At 40.7% G+C, this 18860-nt stretch overlaps 2 protein-coding genes across 3 annotated transcripts; both read right to left on the bottom strand.

Annotated features, from left to right (window-relative positions):
• Window positions 1–7990: 7990 nt before the first annotated feature.
• On the bottom strand, window positions 7991–10144 carry LOC122616880 (transketolase-like protein 2). The gene is made up of 2 exons (XM_043792464.1): window positions 9250–10144; window positions 7991–9192 (listed from the first exon to the last, which is right to left on the bottom strand). The coding sequence occupies exons 1-2, from the start codon at window positions 10066–10068 to the stop codon at window positions 8140–8142; spliced, it is 1872 nt and encodes a 623-aa protein (XP_043648399.1). The 5' UTR covers window positions 10069–10144; the 3' UTR covers window positions 7991–8139.
• Window positions 10145–14421: 4277 nt separating this feature from the next.
• On the bottom strand, window positions 14422–16881 carry LOC122616931. Of its 2 annotated transcripts, none has more exons than XM_043792520.1 (9): window positions 16432–16881; window positions 16292–16374; window positions 15541–16203; window positions 15403–15486; window positions 15304–15336; window positions 15148–15219; window positions 14767–15097; window positions 14588–14706; window positions 14422–14537 (listed from the first exon to the last, which is right to left on the bottom strand). In XM_043792520.1, exons 1-9 carry the CDS (start codon window positions 16725–16727, stop codon window positions 14524–14526), a joined length of 1695 nt encoding a protein of 564 aa, XP_043648455.1. In that variant the 5' UTR covers window positions 16728–16881; the 3' UTR covers window positions 14422–14523. The 2 variants fall into 2 exon arrangements, with proteins under 2 accessions (XP_043648455.1, XP_043648454.1); XM_043792519.1 differs by having other exon boundaries at window positions 15394–15486; window positions 16432–16880.
• Between the last annotated feature and the right edge of the window lie 1979 nt (window positions 16882–18860).

Raw genomic sequence — 18860 nt, 5'->3', positions numbered from 1 at the left:
GCTATAAAAACGAGTAGTTGGAATATATTTTAATAATCTACCTGATGCACTGCATCCTTTTTACGGGATTCCTTCAGTGACACCTGCCGCTGCCAAGAGTTGGGGAATTTTATTTTCATTGCGATTCTCCTTGCCGGCAATTAAGTTAAAGCGCATTAAAGCCAATTTATGACAGCTTAATTTCATATATTAAGATTTTATGTCGGCGAAGCGAAGTCAAGGAAGTCCCACACTCACACCTCCTCCATAAAAACGAACTTATTTTCCAGGGGTGCCTGGGATTAGCTGGAGGATAATCAAACTACACGGAGCTACCGCAAGTTTTCCTGCTCCTTCAACTTCTCCTTTGCCGCCCTCAGCTCAGTCATTCAATCAGTGCAGACAGGTGGAGTAGTTGGTAGTTGGGTAGCCGTGGGTTAAGTCATCCATTCACCCACTCAGTGACGGGCGATTTTATCAGGGAACTTGGCCAAGAACCTGGCGGGCAAGCGGCTATTAAGGAGGTTGTTCAAAGAGTTTTGTAATCGACCTCACCTTGGATCTACGCTACTCTACTTAAGTCCTATGACATATCACAATATCAAGTGATGTTTTTGAAGTGAAAAGCTTATCAAGCGAGAAGGCTTTTTTCAGATTAAATGTCGGTTTCAAAATAGAATTTCCTAGATGTAAACTGTTTGAATGATTTTAATTGATAGCATATAGTTGTGGAGCTGCCCTCGCGATTGGGCCAAGTATATTTTATGTTCCGCTGCTGATGTGAATGTGTCGCTGCGTTGACAGCCAAGTGAAAAATGCATCTTGCCCGCTGGCAATCCGAGAATTCTCTGATGGCGATACGGCGATGTGGCGATGTGGCTATGTGGCGATGATGATGCGGATGACGTTCCAGAAGAAAAGTCCGGGCCATTAGCGGGCAATTGCGCATAAAAGTCACGGAGAGACGAGACGGTAAAAAGCGATGACACCTCGGGGAAGAGGGCTATAATGGGATGGAATAGGATAGTGTAGGAGTCTAGTGCTGGCACTGATCAGCCAATATTAAATAATGTTGTAAAATGCGAAACATTGAACCGAATCGGTTTTGGCTGTCACGGCCAAATAAATAAATAAAATGAAATTAAGTTTGTCTGCGCTGGCATTCGGATTCGATTTGGCAGTGACGTGCACAAAAGGTGAAATGACGACGACTAGGGCAATAAAAAATCGCAGCTCATTTGAGCTTTTTCCGATTTTCCGATTTTCCGTTCAATCGCGTGTTGGCTTTGGCATTGTATCGAGTTAATTTATTGATGGCAGACGCACGATAAAAACCAAAAATGCGAATTGTCATTAGAAGTCATAAACTTGATTGACAGTTGCTGGTAATCTTAGTTCGGCGATTAGACGGACGGGTATAATGAACTTTATTTGTGGCCAACAATGGCAGAAGTCGCGCTTTGTTTACTCTGTTGTATTGAGATGTGAGTAGGAACCTACCAATCGTCTTTCTCGAAAACATTTTAAGTATCTATTTCCTTATAAGCTTGGCTTAGATGCAATGGCTAAATGAATACTATATTTCTCCCTCGACTACGATTTTCCCCTGAGGATGAACATAGCAGAAGTTGGAATTGAAATGTGGCATTTCTACATATACGTATAATCTTTCCAAAGTCTAACCAACTCAAACTAAATCACAAATAGATAACTGGTGATTATTTAATAAGTCTTAATGGTACAATTCGACTTGATGCCAGGTAAGTAGCAATCATTTAAGTCCAACCCCTTTGATTATTCCAGATGCTTAAGATTTCCATCTCATTTAGCCCAAAACCACTTGCTGGAGGACCCCTTACTTCGCTCAACTTAATTAAATCAAAACTCACCCATAAAATTACAATTAATGAACCAAAAATAACGCCGAAAACCGCAAAAAGCCCATCGGGCGATAAATTCATTCGAATTCACTGCGAAGCGAAACTACAAAAAACTTAACCCTTAAAAATGTGCCACCAAATTTCTGGAATAAATCTTAAGCAGCGACAACGAGATGGGACAACAATTTGGCGGGACCATGGTCTGCAGAGTACTGAGCATTAAATTAAATTGCTCAACAGTTTGTAATGCGGCACATTAGTGTCAGGCGATGACAAGGACATCCCGAAAGGGTTAGATTCCGTCGGCATTAACACGTTGCTGTCCTGGGAACAGGACGAATAATTTGAGAATTTATAGGCAGGCCAGGAATTGGGTCCAGCAGCCGGTCCAGGCTAAAGTATCCTTATGATGACCCACCACCACCGACACGGGACAGTTTTTCCAAGGATTTATCTCAACGTCCTGTGAATGAGCACAATTAGTGGTGGCGAGTTCGGTTTCGTGGGGAAAAACTCCATTTACATGCAATTTGTTGCGTTTAAATGCCTTTTATATGCAAATACATCCTGGTCAGCTGGACAGGATGCGAAGGTACTGAACACCAAGTTCCTCTTTATGATTTTTAATGAGCCTTCTTTTTGGGTTTGCCTCGTGATTGATGCAATACTTGGGATGCTGCAAATGCCCCGTATTTGTCGGAGTGTGTGAAATTTGAATATTTATGACCAACGGTCATGCATATATGGTGTGGAAATTTTTATGATCTTGTTGCATAAAATTATAACTTTTATTTTTTTCCCGCCGTGTTACTTGCACCCATTTGAGAAACTTGTTCTTAAGGCGGAAAAGTACTTGAATTATGTTCTTTTAACAGACATAATTATGCAAATTATATAGTCTTTATGAATTTATAGACTTGTTTTGCTGAGATTAATACATAGGAAGGAACTTTATTTTTAGAGAAAAGCGGCTACATTTTCGAAATCTTGTTCTATTGTTTGCTGAATTAACCTAGTTTTTTTTACCGGCTTACCAACCATTCGTTTTAAATCAATTTCAATAAATTTATTTAGTGAACTTTTTCTCACACACCATTACATATTACCATTTCTGCCACTGAAATTTCGAAAATAATAATAAAATATTAAGTAAATTAACTTACTGCCACTTTAACTCTTCGAGCAAGAACAAAATGCATTTTTATTTGACCTTTCTTATTGACAAATTGGTTTTATCCCACACATACTAGCCAACTTCGCAGCAATTAATCAAATTTGCCACACTTCCTTCGGTTTTCCTTCAGGCCAAAAACTCATTGGAGCGTAAGACGTCCGACTGTCAGATGATTAAAATGCATTAGAAGCGAAGAAATGAGGAAAAACTAATTAAGAACATTTTCACCCAGCCAACCCACAACAATCCTTTGGTTTCTCCACGAGGCTAATCACAAAAACGTGACGTCATTCGCCACGCCTTTATTATGATTTTTATTAATGATTCATGCATGCCATTATATGAGTATATATATATTTTATCCCAATTTGTCGGAGAGACGACAAAGTGCGAAAGTAGCCGTGAACTGGGTTTCAGTGTTTTAATCCGCGCGTTTAATTGAAATTGGCTGCTAAACCGAAGCCCCGAAGGCTAAATGCGGGTTCCAGAAGTCAAAGTGGTGGGTTATTGCCAACAAGATCTTTGCGGTGGCTCTGGGCCTCGTCAAATCTTATAGATATTAATGATGTTTGGACACACAACCGAATTACGAAACAATTAATTATTTGATTTATCCCCTCAATTCTTTATTTTTTCTTCTTTTCGCATGACTTTGCGCCCTGCGTCTAATTTGCGGCTTGATGGGGTTATGCTGAACCAAGCTGTTTATTTACCCGCATAATTCGTTGTTTTTTATTTACACGAATCATATCTACATCTTCGATATAATTATGACTTACTCGTAAGCTTGCTTTTTTTAAGGTGCAAGTAACCTATAAAAAAATATATATTTCGCCAGACTGAAAATGAGTTTTATCTATAGTCAATAAAAAATTGGAATGCTCTCCAATAAGTGACGTTTTTTACGTGACTTGCCAACTTTCACGATACAAAATTGCAACCCCAATAATGGAGATATTTCAGTGCTCTCAGTAGTGTTTTTTATTACCCGCTGCGTTTGCCCCCATAACTCAGGATTTATCTGGGGAAAACAATCTGCGACAATAATTCTTAGGCCTGACATAATGTACCTCAAATGTTTTATTCGTGTTTATCGCCGGCATTTTTTCCACGTCTGCCGCGGCAGCACTTTCGACCAAACTTTGTTTTTCGTTTTGATTTTCTTGCTTTTTAGCAATTGCCGAAATATGGCATAATATTAGAGCCCACTTATTGACTTAATGGGCATCTTGATAGGAGGCCAATAAGAAATATTTGATATATAGGCAACATTTCAGAGCATGTTGAGGTTTTAGAAAATAGGAAGCTGTGTTCTAAGATTCGGGGTGGTTGGCCATCGAATTGCAATAATTAAAAGTGCGGAAAAATGCTTTTGCTTCAGTGACATCCGCAAGATCATTAATAAGGATATCTGTTATTCCGAATCCTTTTTGTATTTCTGTATCACCTATTGCGCTGCAAGGAAACTCCGTTCTCATGGTTGGCGGCAATGCAAATATTTATATAAGACAAAACTTTTGTTGCCATTTCGCTGGGCTGTCTGGGCGAACAAAAGGGTTAATGAGTTCAAGCAGCTACTTAGACGACCTGATTAATGATCGGCAGTTAGCTGCCAACACATGCATGGCCAATACAACAGAAACGGAGGAGAACTTTGCATAAGATCATTAATTAAATCACATACACACACAAAGGATCTGGCAAAGAGAGCGAAAAAATATGCTAATTTGTCGGCAAACGGGAATAAAAATGTAAATCCCGAATAGAAAAATTCACGTAATTTCCAATTATAAATTCATCGAAATGACATTTAGGCCTGGGAGATCTCTCACCTTGTCTTGACTCGACTCAACACCCCATCATCAGTCACCTCACCTCAGCCTTGTCATCCGAATTAATGATTCTACACCCTAAAAGCACCCAAAGGGTTACCCAGCCAGCATCGCTAAAAAAATCATAGTTAAATATAATAAATGTTTGTTTTTGCTCGGCTCTATGCAAATGCTCGGCTCACACTCAATTAACTTTGTTGTCGATCAAATGCAAATATTGTGGTTCCTTGGAAAAACCTCCATGCATTGGCAATTGCAATTTGTTTGGCTTTTTTTCAATGCTGCCCTGTCGCTGTTGTGGCTCATTAGAATTGCTCAGTTATTCCATCAATATGCATTTGTTGTTAATCGAATTTTCGAAGCCACCGTTCTTTGCATACGTAAATGGTTTGTGTTTGTTGCATTTCACTGACAGTTGTGTGAAAGTCAAAATAGAGAAAGGAGTTTGGCGAAGGTTTGTAAATTTGCCTGGGAAAGTTGGGTTAGCGTGACGCCCTCTAAATTGTCTTCCAAGGAATCGGCGATTGTATAAATATTTTATGGCTGAATTACATATTCATGGAATGCATCCGTAAGATTATGTAAATCCAGTTAAAGCCATTAAGCCAATTTTTTTGAGTGCAAGCAACCTTTTTGTTATTTAATAGAAATAAAAGTGAAAGCCATAAAAAGGTTTTTGTAAATAATATAATAATTTCGGGGAGCATTTGATCTTAAATAGTAACCAGTTATGCGTCTAAGAAAGTTTTAAAAACAATTCATATTTTGGCACAATAATTGTAATGATGTATATTTTATTAATTTCCCAACTGCTTTGTCTTTAAATATTCCTTATACCTAGCCAACAATTCTCCCACTTAAAACATTGAAATAACCAATTCCCAACATTGTTGGACAAGGCTTTAACATACTCCTCTCACATCCATTGAATAATATCCTTTCACTCAATTCGCTTACTACCCCGAACCCATACCCTCTAGTTCGCTTCAACCAGAATGATCAATCAAAATCTGAATTTTAATGTTATGCGGTGCATGAAACCCTAACAACAGGAGCAAGAAAAACCATATCCTGTGAGTAACAACAGCCAAGGAAAAGGGAAAACAAAAGTGTAAAAGAATTTCCATTGCGACACAGGGGTGCTCACTTTTGGCATTTTTCTAACCCCTTTTTCTACCCGGTAAAAGGCAAAATATTTGGAAAATTAAAAAAAAAGACAGAGGAGAAAGCAGAAGAGAGTAAAGTGAAAGGGGAACTGACTGGTAACCAGTAGCTGCCACAGGAAAATAGTAAAAATTGTAAAAATCCTATTAAGCGTTTCCGGCGAAACTCCTGTTCGGTGTTTGCTTTTGACACTTCTCCTTTTATACCTCGTACTTTGCAGAATTGTTGGGTATATACGTTTTCGTCCTCCAATAAAAGAACTATTGAGATATGTTAATTGTTTGTTATTTTGTACGCATTTTGTAAAACCATAATTTCCATTTCTGTAATTGGTGCAATGTTTTTAATGGGTACTTCACTGTTGTAACCGCGCATTTAATACGGACATCGTTCTATTTGAATATTGGGGATTGTATTTTCTGGCGGGGGCTGTTGGCTTAAATGTCTAATTTAAATGCATGTGCTTTTAACAGTTGCAGACAGAGATTGATGATTGTTTTTTGGGCTCTTTTTCCACCGCGGATAATTGCTTACAAATTTTGCGGCACAGATTTTCCTCATTAAATGATATATGTATGTATGTTTGTGTGGGAGTGGGACATTTTCAAGCAGGTGCAGTCGTTCCCTCATAAATCTACCCTAAAATCACACATCCAACTCCTTCACATGTGTGTGGCTGGAACAAAGAGCTCTCCACACATTGATGTCATCTAATCTATTTTCATTTTGCTGGATTTATGATCTTTAACCAATCTAGTTAGCCATGCTCACTTAACAAAAATTGAAAAACCTCTCCGCTATCTATGCGTCCATTGTGTATTTGAGGTGTATAGAATTTTTAAAGCATTTATCGTAAATTTCGATCGAATCGGAAGGGATACTTTGTCCACTTGGCCAACCCTTAACCACACACAGAGGCACATCCTGTTGTCCCGTTGTCCTTCTGAGCCAAACCATCAAACAATATAAGAGTACTGATTAGGAAGCGAAAACAATAAATGGACCTCTGCTGCCTCAGAGGCAAATGAATAAATGGATGAATGCCACATTAGACGGCAACGGATGTCATTAAGGATAATTTAAAGTGGCCCTTGGTCAGGCGAAGTAGCCAAGAAGAAACTGGAGTGTTGCGACAGCAAGATACCCTATTATTTTGAAAATAAATTTATATATTTTGGTAACATGTTGAGGGTTTATATTATTATATTTTTTTTTAATCCTTTTTATTGATATTAATATTTTATATTTTTAGAGATAATTTGCAAGTAAACTAAACCTTTACAGCATATATTACTTAATTTATTGTAATATTTATTTTTATTTTATAAATTATTTTAAACAAATTTTCATATTTCTAATCCCTTTTTCGAGTAGTGTGATATTTTCAAAAGCCTGAAAAGCAGCTAACACCGCATCTAAAAATGAACCAACAAAGAAAAGAGGGGATATCGATTGGATGCGCCTCTGCGAAAAGGTCACTGCAAATAAATATGTCAAAATCAAAATCGAAAAACACCGCCAACGCAGTAAATGATCCTGTAAAGTCCCTTGCATTAGTTCCGCCCAATTGATTTTTGGCAAATGCAGTTTTTCTTCGCACTTCAGTAGCATGTAGTGCATTTCACGTTGCACGGTTATTAGTTCAGGTAAAGCAAAATATAGTTGCACAGCAAAAGGGCAAATATCAATGGAAAGGGGTCAGGTCACTTGAAAAGGGTTGATGATTGACTTTATAAAGGGAATAGTTGATTAATAAAGAAGTGGATTCGGTTTTATTTGGATCTAGAACCAATGTATTTTCAATATTACAAAGTTATTTGATATGATATTTAATTTTCCTAATAAAATAAGTATAGGTAATTTAATATTTTGACATAATTTTCCAACAATGCGTTATTCGATAAAGCTAGTATTTTTCCTCCTTGCCGATCTTCTATTCAACTTGCACAATAAGCAAAATATAAAACAAAATTACATTTTTAATTTGTAAATGAGAGTTATTGAAAAGTTTGCGATACAGATGGAAATTGAATTTTAAAAATGTTTAAGTCACACTTCTAAATTTGTATGTTTGACCTTAGATTAAGTTATGATGATCACCACAAACTGCTCACTTCTTCATGATGGCCACGCTAGCCTTGTAGATATTTCTGGAAGAGACCCCGAACATGTCCAGCAGGACAGCCGGAGGTCCCGATCGCGGTACAGTGGTCACATAGAGGTGCTTGACCACAAAGTTGCGATAGTCGGCCAGAGCACTGAGCACCGCCTCGCCCAAGCCGCCTTGCTGGTAGTGGTCCTCCGCCACGACGACCCTCCCGTGGCAGAGTTTTCCGTGCTTCACGATCAGATGCACATCGAGGGGCTTCACTGTGAAGGGGTCAATCACCCGTGCCGTTATGCAATCCTCCTCCAACCTCTCCGCTGCCGCTAGGCACTCGTACAGTGTGACCCCGGCTCCAATCAGGAGCACCTCGTCCGAGGGCTTCTGGCGCACCACTTTGCCCACTCCCACGGAGAAGATCTCGTCATTGTTGTAGATCACCGTGGTGTTCGGATACGTGGTGCGGATGAAGCACACGCCCTTTGTGTTGGCGGCTAGTTCCACCGCCCTCTCCGTGCTGACGGCGTCCGTGGGATAGAAGACCGTGCTCCCGGGAATGCTCCTGAACATGGCTATGTCCTCCAGTCCCATCTGGGAGGGTCCATCCTCCCCGATGCTGCAGCCGCAGTGGGAGCCCGCGAAGTTCACATTCGTGTGCGAAATGGCGCCCATGCGGATCTGATCGAAGGCCCGCGTGAAGAAGGTGGCATACGTGGAGACGAAGGCCACAGTGCGACGGCGACAGGTGGCGCCCACGGCCACGCCCACCAGATTCTGCTGCGCCGTGAAGCACTCGATGAACCGCTCCGGAAACGCGTTCCTCATCTTGTCCGCGTACGTGGAGTTCTTCGTGTCCCCATCGAGGGCTATTACCCGCGGGTTGTCAGCCGCGATCTTGGCCAGCGCGGTTCCGTAGGCAAAGCGGGGGGCCACCGAGTCGCCCAGCCGATAGTTGGGCGGACTGCAGAGCATTATGTTGTTGATGTGCACCTCGGGGGCGTGGCCGCACTTTCCCAACTTCTTGGGCGACAGGCGCACGTTGGGATTGGCGATTTTCATCTAAGGAAAACGTGATACCATTACAAAGAATACCTTTAAGTGGTGTTTCAATCTCACCTGCAAGTGCTTGATTGCAGTTTCGGCCCTTTTGCCCAATGGCTGGGCGTGCATTTCGTCGATTCCTTCGATGCCCACAAAGTCCTTACCCTTAATCGTCTTGGCCAAGAGAGCCGTGGGCTTGCCCTTGGTGCTGGCCGCATTGAAAAAGGCCTTGACCAGCTCATCGATATCGTGGCCATTCAAGACCAGGGCATTGAAGCCGAAGGCGTCCAACCGCTCCCGGTAAACCTCCATCTCAGTGCCAATGTCCGAGCAGAAGATCTTGTTCATGTCGAAGATGACGCACAGGTTGTCCAGACAGTAGTGGCCGGCAAAGTGGAGCGACTCCCAGACGGCTCCCTCGGTGGCCTCGCCATCGCCCACGATCACATATGTGCGATAGTCGGCCTTGTCCAGGTACTTGCCCACATAGGCCATGCCAGCGGCCACGGAGATGCCCTGGCCCAGGGACCCAGTGCTCACATCGATGAAACTCAGCCGTGGAGTGGGATGCCCCTCGAGATCGCTGTCCACCTTGCGCAGGTTTCGCAGCTCCTCCACCGGAAAGAGTCCCGCCTCCGCCCAAGCGGCGTACAGAATGGGTGCTGCATGTCCCTTGGATAGCACCAATCGATCGCTGGAAGGATCGCGAGGATGCTTCATGTTCAGGCGCATCTGCTGGAAGAACAGCACCGTCATTATCTCCGCCAGAGAGGCACAGGAGGTCGGATGACCCGACTTGGCCGCCTGCGTCGAGGTGATCGAGTGGATCCGCAGCTTCTGGGCAATGTCCTTCAGGTTCTGCACCACCTTACTGTCCAGCTTGGCGTTCGACATTTTCACAACCTAATTTTGATTACTTTTGAGAAGCTTATCAAAGATAGCCTGTATTGCTATAATTTTGGGAGTCAATTCAAGATTTGGAACTAAGCCTGATTTTCAATATCTCTTCGATTGACGTACCACAGTATATAGAACAACAGAGCATTTACTAATTGAATATACTTTTACTGTTTCAAGAAAAGAAATTTTATAGCGAAAAACGTTACTTGCAGGCCCATAAAGCTTAATAAAAAAATCCTTTCACCATACAGCCAGATTTGGCAAATACATAAATGTTCCATCTGTATATAAATTTTGTATAGTTTCAGCTGTCTGAAAGTACAAAATTTCGAGCAGGGATAGCGCAATAAATAAAACATAAGAAATCCAGCTTACGAAATTCCCACCTTCCTCAAAAAATTTGTTTTATGATTTAACTGCATTCATTTTATTAATTGCACATCTCTAGCAAATTGAAAGCATCAAAACAACATCCCCTCTCGAATCACTCAAACATCCAAGAAATGCCATTACAAATCAAAGGTGGTCGTAAATATTTTGAAGGAACAAACTCACAACAGTGAAAGGATGTTTCATAAAAAATGCAGTGTGAATTTACGGTGAAAAATTGCAGTTCTCACAACGAGAAAACGCAGAAAAGAAGCCCAAATTGCGGGACCAACCCTCTGGACCAATAAATGCCCATCAATGAGCCAAAGAGGTGCAGTTTTGAAAACAGTTTAAATTTGATTTGGGTGCGAATCGCAATTGCACGAGGGTTGCATTGGACTCTAACCCCTTCCCCGGGGTCATCGAGGCATTCGAAAGCGTTCCGTCTGTCCGAGCGCTAAATAAATCATTTCTCTTCGATTAATTCGCTTGCTGACATGTGCACACTCACATGTCCCGACTGAAGGGTTTACTTTGAATTTAAAATAAAAAAAAAACAGAAAAAGGGTTTACACATGGTTTCGGTTAAGCGACCGCTACTCATGTCAAATTTTGGCTTTTGCTCTCCTTTGTAGTGGCATGGAAAATTGTCCATGGCCGTGCAGTCATAAGTTATAAATTAGTTAAGTTCCTTTCGAGCACTTTAAAGTCACAGTCGAGGGTTGATCAAAAAAGGGGTTCCCTCCACAGCACACCACACCCTTTACTTTTTCCGCGTCATTGAGTTTGCTTCTTTATGTGTGTTTTTCGAAATTTTTAAGTGCATTGATTAATTCTTATTTTGATCGCTCCGAAATCAATATTGTTTGCAAATTTCCTGTAAATACCCGACCGAAGACACGGGCCCAGCAGTTGGTGTGTGTAATTTGTCGTCATTCGCAACGCCCAGCGACGTTCCCCTGATGTTTGCTACTTAGCAAAGGGTTCAGTATCCAATGCCAATGTTGCGAATGTTTCGAGTACGAATCCAAGCGAATTTATGTAGTGGAAGTGCGTTAAGAGTTTCGCCGACTGATAGCCGTGGGAAAGGGGATTATAGCACTGACATCTGGATCGGAGATTTCAAGTGGCGTAATCTAAAATGTACTCAAGAAAGCGAGTGATATAAAGGACAACATTTGGGATAATTACTATAGGACAATACATATTTATTAAGATTTTAGTCTGATTCTTGGGAGTCGCATATAATGCTAAACATTGTTGTCTGGTCATAGTACAGCATTACCTTTTATATGATTTATTTCAGGACTGATAAACAATTCAATTAGCGGGAGACTACCATTCCCAATCGAGGATGTGAAAAGCATGAAAAATCGCATTCGCAGTCACAATGAATGTTCCCAGGCTAAGCAGGCACTCGACTCTAATGGGACGTTTGACAAAGTGGAAGCGATTGACCTATGTCCAAGCTCATTTATTGATTCCGCACATTTGCATAGAATAGGGATGGGCCTATCTAGTGCTCTAGTATTCCCCTCCCTTTGATCTGATTGCGACGCGTGTCCTGTTCGGCGATGCCAATTGGTCACACCCTTCAGATGTCAAAAGAAATATCGACGGATAGACGGCAAATCGATTTGCATGGCAGGGCACTAATAATGCCTTTTGCCCGGGGTGACATACATAATTGTGCGAGGACCAACCGACCAGCTTGACCAGCCTGCCTTCCATCATAACTCATAATAATGAAGTGCGAATGCCTATGCCCATGTACGAGTATGCGCTACCCTGGGCATAATCGGCTTTCGATGCCAAACAAAAGGACTCGGCCTCAGAAGTCACGTGCCTGCTGCCTAATCCGTGTCCTCTGCTCGCCTTTCTTTTTTTCTTTTCCCGGAGTGAAAGTCCTGCCGGCGAATTTGTTACGCTTTGATTTCTCCTTTTTCCTCTTTTCGACGCGATCCCTTTTCGCCTTTTTATTGTCTTGTCTGGACATTTGGTAGCTACCTACTTGAGGCAGAAGTCGTGCCCTTGATTAAATTATATGAGTTTATCCCCGGGCTGGAAGTGAGTCGCTCTCGTGGCCGAGATACTTTTATCTGTGGGATTTTTCTTGCAACCGATTCGGATTGAGATGTTGGCCGGGAAAAGGGTTAAATGGATTTCCGAAGTGTTGCAGTTCTGTTGTTTACTTATTTCTATCTAGAGGCACTTCAATGTCTCCTAAGCTCGCTGTTGAACTATGAAGTTTGGATGATGGTTACACAGAGAGATGAACAATCTTTAGAGTTGGTATACCACTAAATAAGCTAATATTCAGTTATCCTTTCTAATTCCTTATTCTAATTACTTATGTCTTATCAATTACGATCGCTTTAGCCGATAAATGGAAGGTAAGCCCACCTCTTGCAACGAAACTCCCAAGGAGACGCTTAAATATCGCCTAGACTCCCGGGGGTTCGAGCACCGCTGGTGTCTAATGATTGGCCAACTACCAAAATAGGTGGCACTGATTTAATGGGAGCCCGGTGGTCTCCGTTGCCCATTTCTTCCACAGCTCCCTCCCCGCAAGTACTCTCCCTACGTCCGTCTCTATTTTCAATTTCGTTAATGACCCAAAAGTGGCGTAAACCAATTTATACCGAGTCCGAGTCTCTCACACAAGACAAATAATAGCGCAGCAGGACATTGACAACAACACCCAGGCAATAAATAGGGATGCACTGGAAAAAATAACTATATCCAATTTCAAGTCAGAAAAAAAATATTTTATAATATATCTTTGGTATAGCTGTATTTAAAAGTTGTATATCGTAAGTAAAGCGGCTTCTGTTATTTGTAAGAGTAAATGTATTATTTTGATATGTATTATTTTAAGCACAGAAATATGTGCAATTTCCAGATCCTTTATAAACAATCCATTTCTATGACTATTCATGATATAAACCCCATCATATCGTTTTTCACTGTGGACATAAGTGAAGCAGATTGGTGGGTAGAATCGAAAAGTAGAAAAGTAGAAACGAGACTGTCGACCGGTAATTGACTGCCGCTGATGGTCACTGGCCAAAACGCCGATAATGAAGCGCAATTGTGTTCAACTGATGGTCAGAGAAACAAACTTCGTTTGGGGCAATTAATCATATTCAGGGAAGGAAAGAAGGAGTTACAAACTCATGACTTCTCTTTTCTACAATTTTAAGGTGTTGCCTCCTAAGAATAAATCACTCTTATGCGCGTTGTTTGTGGACCCTAGACAACCTCCTGTGGTTTTGTGGGTGTTGACACACGTTTTTTCGGCGGGAATAGTTTAGAATCCCCAACATAGGAGTTGGGTCTATGAATCATGAGATTAATGAATAGTCGGCAGTAAATGTCAATCCGAGAATCTCAAGAAGTCTTTACTTAACTGCGCTTTGCCATGGTCTCTAACATCAAACAATTAACCAGAGCTTTCAGTGTCGGCACTTTGATATTTGATTTGCCTCTCTTCCTGGACAAACCAAGTGAACTTAGTCACCGATACTCCTGTCCCCTCAAACGAATGTGGTCGTTTGTGGCCATATTGCGTTTCACTTTCGCTCCACATACAGGCCTTTCGCATTTGGGGGCGTTGTTTGCCTGGCCCTTTTTCCGCCTGCCACTTTTCCGACTTGGTTTCTGCACGAAAAGTGGGTCACTGATGTCGCCCGTTTGTTTGGCCAATGCGAGGGATCCGTCGCAGGTTAGTGTACTTTACTGCTAAAATCAATAGACCAGCTCACTGTAATTAGCTTTGACTTAAAGTGCATGCCATGCGAAGTTCAGGATCTGGGAAGGTGGAACTTAGCCCACTGTGAGTCATTACCATGAGGGTTAACGGCTAGAAGAGCTGGATTTCCAGCAAGTGCTGGACAAAGTTTCCATCTTCACGTGTTATAGTAATGTAGCGTTTCATACTTTGTTCTAGTCATCTAAGATTATAGATTCAATAGGTAGTTACATTTCATATTTTTGTGGTTTTATTGTTTTAGAGTTTCATAATATAATCAATAGTTATTGCTTTATTTTCGCCTTCTTACGTGAGGATTTCGTTCCTATTCAGCCCTGTTGCACTGTTGATTGGGAATATTATGAATATGTAAAACAATTATCTGTTACTAACCTGGATTTCCACTACCTATATGACTAGATTGCATTTGAGGAGCAGCCACAGGGACGCCTGATGCGGGAACGTAGTTCGGTGTGGAGCCAGTCATATCGTACGAATAGGGACTTGAATAGCTGTAGAGGATAAAAGGAAATATATGTGTTACATTACTCAGTATCTTGAATATAGCTTACCTCATTTGAGTGAGAGGATATGCGTTCATATTCATTTCGCAGGCACCACCCATGCCATAGACTTGACCACCGTTGCCCATCCCAACCAGGCCAGGGGATCCAGCTGGACCGTAGATGCTACAGGGTTCGGGGGCCAAACCCATGCCCATGTCCATGCCCATGCCCATGCCATTGGGGAAGTGGTTAAAGTGGTTGCCATCGTTCGAAATGGGTTTGTAGTCCGAGGAGTATACTGTGTGGTTCTGCAGGGAGTCGTTCATAAATCCAGCGTTGCTGGCAAACCAGTTGGAAGACGCCATTGCCATCGTTGGGGAAAGGAATGGTTGAGCACCTAAACGGGAATCAGTAACTATTTGAAAAGTTGCTATGCTAAGTTAGTACCTAGACAATCGTTGTTATAATACTGTTGAGCACCGAAGGAAGAACTGAAAGCCTGTTGCATGCCTTGACAATCTGAATGGTTTTGATTTTGGGATTAAAATGATTGGATGTTATTTAAATACGTTAGAGAGTGGATAACTTAATAAGTAAACATACCTTGACTGGGATTGGCAAACATTGCTTGCGAACCTATTTAAAAGAATTAAAATTGATCAAACTGGCTTAAGATTATTGATCAATTTTTACCCCTGTTACCATTGTTGTAAAACTGTTGAGCACCCTGCGCGAAGTGATTGAAATACGGCTGTGATTGAGCACTAGCAAATGATTGTTGAATTCCTGAAACTCGGCATATTACATTTCATCCAACTTTGGTCAATTTATTATTCTTACCTTGTTGTGCAGTCGCGTAACACTGCTGAACACTCTGCTGGTACTTTTGCATGAAGGCCTCCATGTCTATGTTGTTGGAACTTTGATTGAATGAAGCACTATCCACGTTTGAAGGACAGTTTTCCTCAGAAGATTCGGAAGAAGCTTGGGATTTCCGATCGGTTCCCCGATTATTCTGGCCATCGTCTCCCCTTTGACTTCCACCCATTTGCATCGCTGGCATAGAGTACATTGCATTGCCTGGATAACTTGGTGGAGTCGAGTAACAGTAGATAGGAATCCCAGTACTGGGATCTACACCCATTGGCACCGGAATAATCTGCTCTTGCTGGCCAAGATTAGCCTGATTCCATTGGGAGCATCCAGATTGCTGACCAGTTTCTTCTTGAGAGCAACAGCAACAGGCGTCTTTGGAGCAGCAAGGACCCTCATATGCAGCCGAACTGGAAATACTGGGATCATTGACAATGGTATCGTCCGATCTCGATCCGGCTTCTGGGAGAGATTGACCATATTGGCCGTATTGGTTACAATTTTGGGACATCTGCCCGGGCGAACAAAACGAAGATTCCATCACTTCTTGTCCACAAATATTTCTGGATATAGAATCCTGAGTCATTGGGTCAGAGGATTGCCAGCTACTAGATGGTTGGCATACTGGGTCTATAATAGTAGGAAGTATAACGAAGTACCAAGTCCATTAAATTGAATTTCTCAACCTTTTTTTAAAATTAAAAATAGTAATACTTACATTCGCTATAGTTGTAATCTCGCAAGTCCATTGTCTGATCCTTTTGCTGAACTACTTGACCCGAGGCAATGCGAAACTCTGAGCTAGGATGCATGTGTATAAGAAAATTTTAGGTGCAATTGATAAATAGCTTAACTTACTAACGAACGCTCATTTGCTCCAGATAACGTGTGTATTCGCTGTCTGGATCTGCCTCAGAAGTAAGTCCTTCTGGCTTTGGGGTGGAATTGTTTTTCGAAGAAGACGTGTGAACCTTTTCCTGGTCGGTTTTGGGAAGATCACTTGTCTCTTGAGCGCTTAGTTCTTGGACACTTGGACTATTCGCCTTGTAAGTTTGGTCGAGGCTTTCGATTAAATTTAGTATCTGGCGGAGTTCCTGATCCTGCTCTTCACCCAAGGAACCATTATCATTGTCATTCTTCTCCGAAGTGTTCATAACGATTTTTAGATGGATATCTTAGTTGAGCTTCGCTGTCTTTTGACACCACTGGGGTATCTAGCTCATACCTAAGTAAATGCTTTGGAATTTTGCTTCCTCTTAGGAAAATAATAATTTATTAAAGTTTCTCAACACTTTTTTCTCTGACTACTTTGTTTTAGTTTTTGTAGAACAAGATTAAATAAAAAAAAAGAATAGTGCCCAATATTTTGTGCACTTCTATCTTTTGTTATAGTCTAAAATGCTACTAGAGAAAGAAAAAACTGCAATTTGAGTTATAAGTTTAAATAAATGAAACATATATTATTATTTTACTTTCATTTCACTATTAAAATATTACTGGCTATACCTAATCTGAAGCAGCTCGTCAACAACCTGTGACTTGCTGGAATTTTCACCCATTTGCAGTTCCCACCTGGCTATCTCAGATCACTTTAACATATGTGGCACTAATTTAACTAAATTAACTACAAATATGTTATCATAAACTGTCTCTCCGCCGATCATAATTGCAGGCGCGAAGAAGGAATTTGAGTTGAAAACAAACCCGAATGAAAACTTGATCCAGGACACGCGACCGACACTATGCGAGCATTTGCATACCCTATAATTTCCCCCTCGCTTATCATCGCCAAAAATCAATCCACACGCGAAAAAAAAGGTTGGCGAAGGACCCTAATTTCCAGGTCGCTTATTGTCATGTCACGACAATTAAACAATTTCTTGTGCGCTGGTTCCAGTGCGCTTTTGAGCGATTTAAATTAAGATAGGCGGCAAATTAGCGGCCCGAAATGTTTGCATAATTATTATTTGACTGGCGAACTTATCAGGCGCCGCTGATCGCTTGCTGCCACAGATGTTACACTTTTTCCACTTCTGGGGTTAAATGGGTTTCCGGGTTCGCTAAAGGGTACACCCCCTTTTCCCCTTTTACTCTTTTTCCCTTTGACCCCGACTCCGATGACTTGGACATTGGTGGCACAAACTGAGATCTGCGGTTAAGCGGCGTCACCTTTGCTTTTTAACCCTTTCGGGCGGAGTGTGCCTGGCATGACACAACGGGAAAATTCGCAGTCTGTCTGCCCTAGACCAACAATGGGTTTTCCTTTTGAGGTGACATATTGGTTTTCACGATAGCGATCGCTAAATGTTTGCTTACTCCGCCTTTTCCCGGCTGAAAGGCTGCCCTCTGCCATTTCGTTGCTTCAATGTGACACAAAGGCAAAGGGCTTCATTTACAAGTTCGTACATAAAAGAAATTATTAAAAACAAATAAAACTTTTTCAATTTATTTAAATGTTAAATAAGCTGTATGTAAAATAAATGAATTTTCTTTTGATTAAAGGATTTAAAGGATTCATATTACTTATCCTATAAGTTTCTGTGATATAGAGACACTATTTTAAAATATATATTGAAACCTCATGATTTTTGTAGATACCGAGTAGTAGATTTCTCACAATCTTAAATACCTTTGAAATAAAAGTATATTAATGTTAATGTTTCTTCTGAACTAGAGAATTTTAATATTCTGAAAAGGAGAAAATAATCATACAAGTTATTTATTTTTTTTTTATAAAATTGTATTTATTTTTTGCTTGTTTGTCTTATAAAAATTTTAATTTCTTACAAATGCTAAATCGTTACATTTGATTAATTTAAATATTTCTTGTTTAATTTGCAATGCCAAAAATTAAAATAATATGGTTTGAATTTTGCTAAAATCAATAATAATGATAATATTCTTTTCGATTTTCGTTATTCGTGATTATTCGTATCAAAATTGCTTAAATGTGTTGTTTCTTTTCATTTTTTGTTAAAATGTATTTTTTTTCTGATCGGCGGTTCTTGTATTCTATTTTTTGTAGACATTTTGTATTTTGTTATTTCTCTCTTTCTTGTAAACATATAAAATTTGCTGTTTGCTTAAAATCTATTTTGTACAATTGAGTTGTTGTCTTTTGTTGTAATTGTTGCTGCGGTTGCATCTTTGTTTGCTTTTTGTTTGTTGGTTCTGTATTGTAGTTCTGTAATATTAGTTTAGGATTTACATATATTCGTAAGTAGTTGAAATGCAAAAATTTGACAATTAGTTGTTAGTTGAGTACGATACTTGTGGTTTTGCTCATA

The sequence above is a fragment of the Drosophila teissieri genome, chromosome 3L (genome assembly GCF_016746235.2).
Source record: "Drosophila teissieri strain GT53w chromosome 3L, Prin_Dtei_1.1, whole genome shotgun sequence".
Lineage (NCBI taxonomy): Eukaryota > Metazoa > Arthropoda > Insecta > Diptera > Drosophilidae > Drosophila > Drosophila teissieri.
Note: the sequence above shows the minus strand (reverse complement) of the source record. Positions and strands in the feature narration are given on the sequence as shown.

Bases quoted from the DNA above. Each gene is read 5' to 3' on its own strand.
- LOC122616880 (XM_043792464.1), bottom strand. From the start codon at position 10,068: ATGTCGAACGCCAAGCTGGACAGTAAGGTGGTGCAGAACCTGAAGGAC. The intron at 9,193-9,249 runs GTGAGATTGAAA...CGTTTTCCTTAG, and splicing joins CTGCAATCAAGCACTTGCAG to ATGAAAATCGCCAATCCCAA.
- LOC122616931 (XM_043792519.1), bottom strand. From the start codon at position 16,727: ATGAACACTTCGGAGAAGAATGACAATGATAATGGTTCCTTGGGTGAA. The intron at 16,375-16,431 runs GTAAGTTAAGCT...CATGCATCCTAG, and splicing joins GAGCAAATGAGCGTTCGTTA to CTCAGAGTTTCGCATTGCCT. The intron at 14,707-14,766 runs GTAAGCTATATT...TATCCTCTACAG, and splicing joins TATCCTCTCACTCAAATGAG to CTATTCAAGTCCCTATTCGT.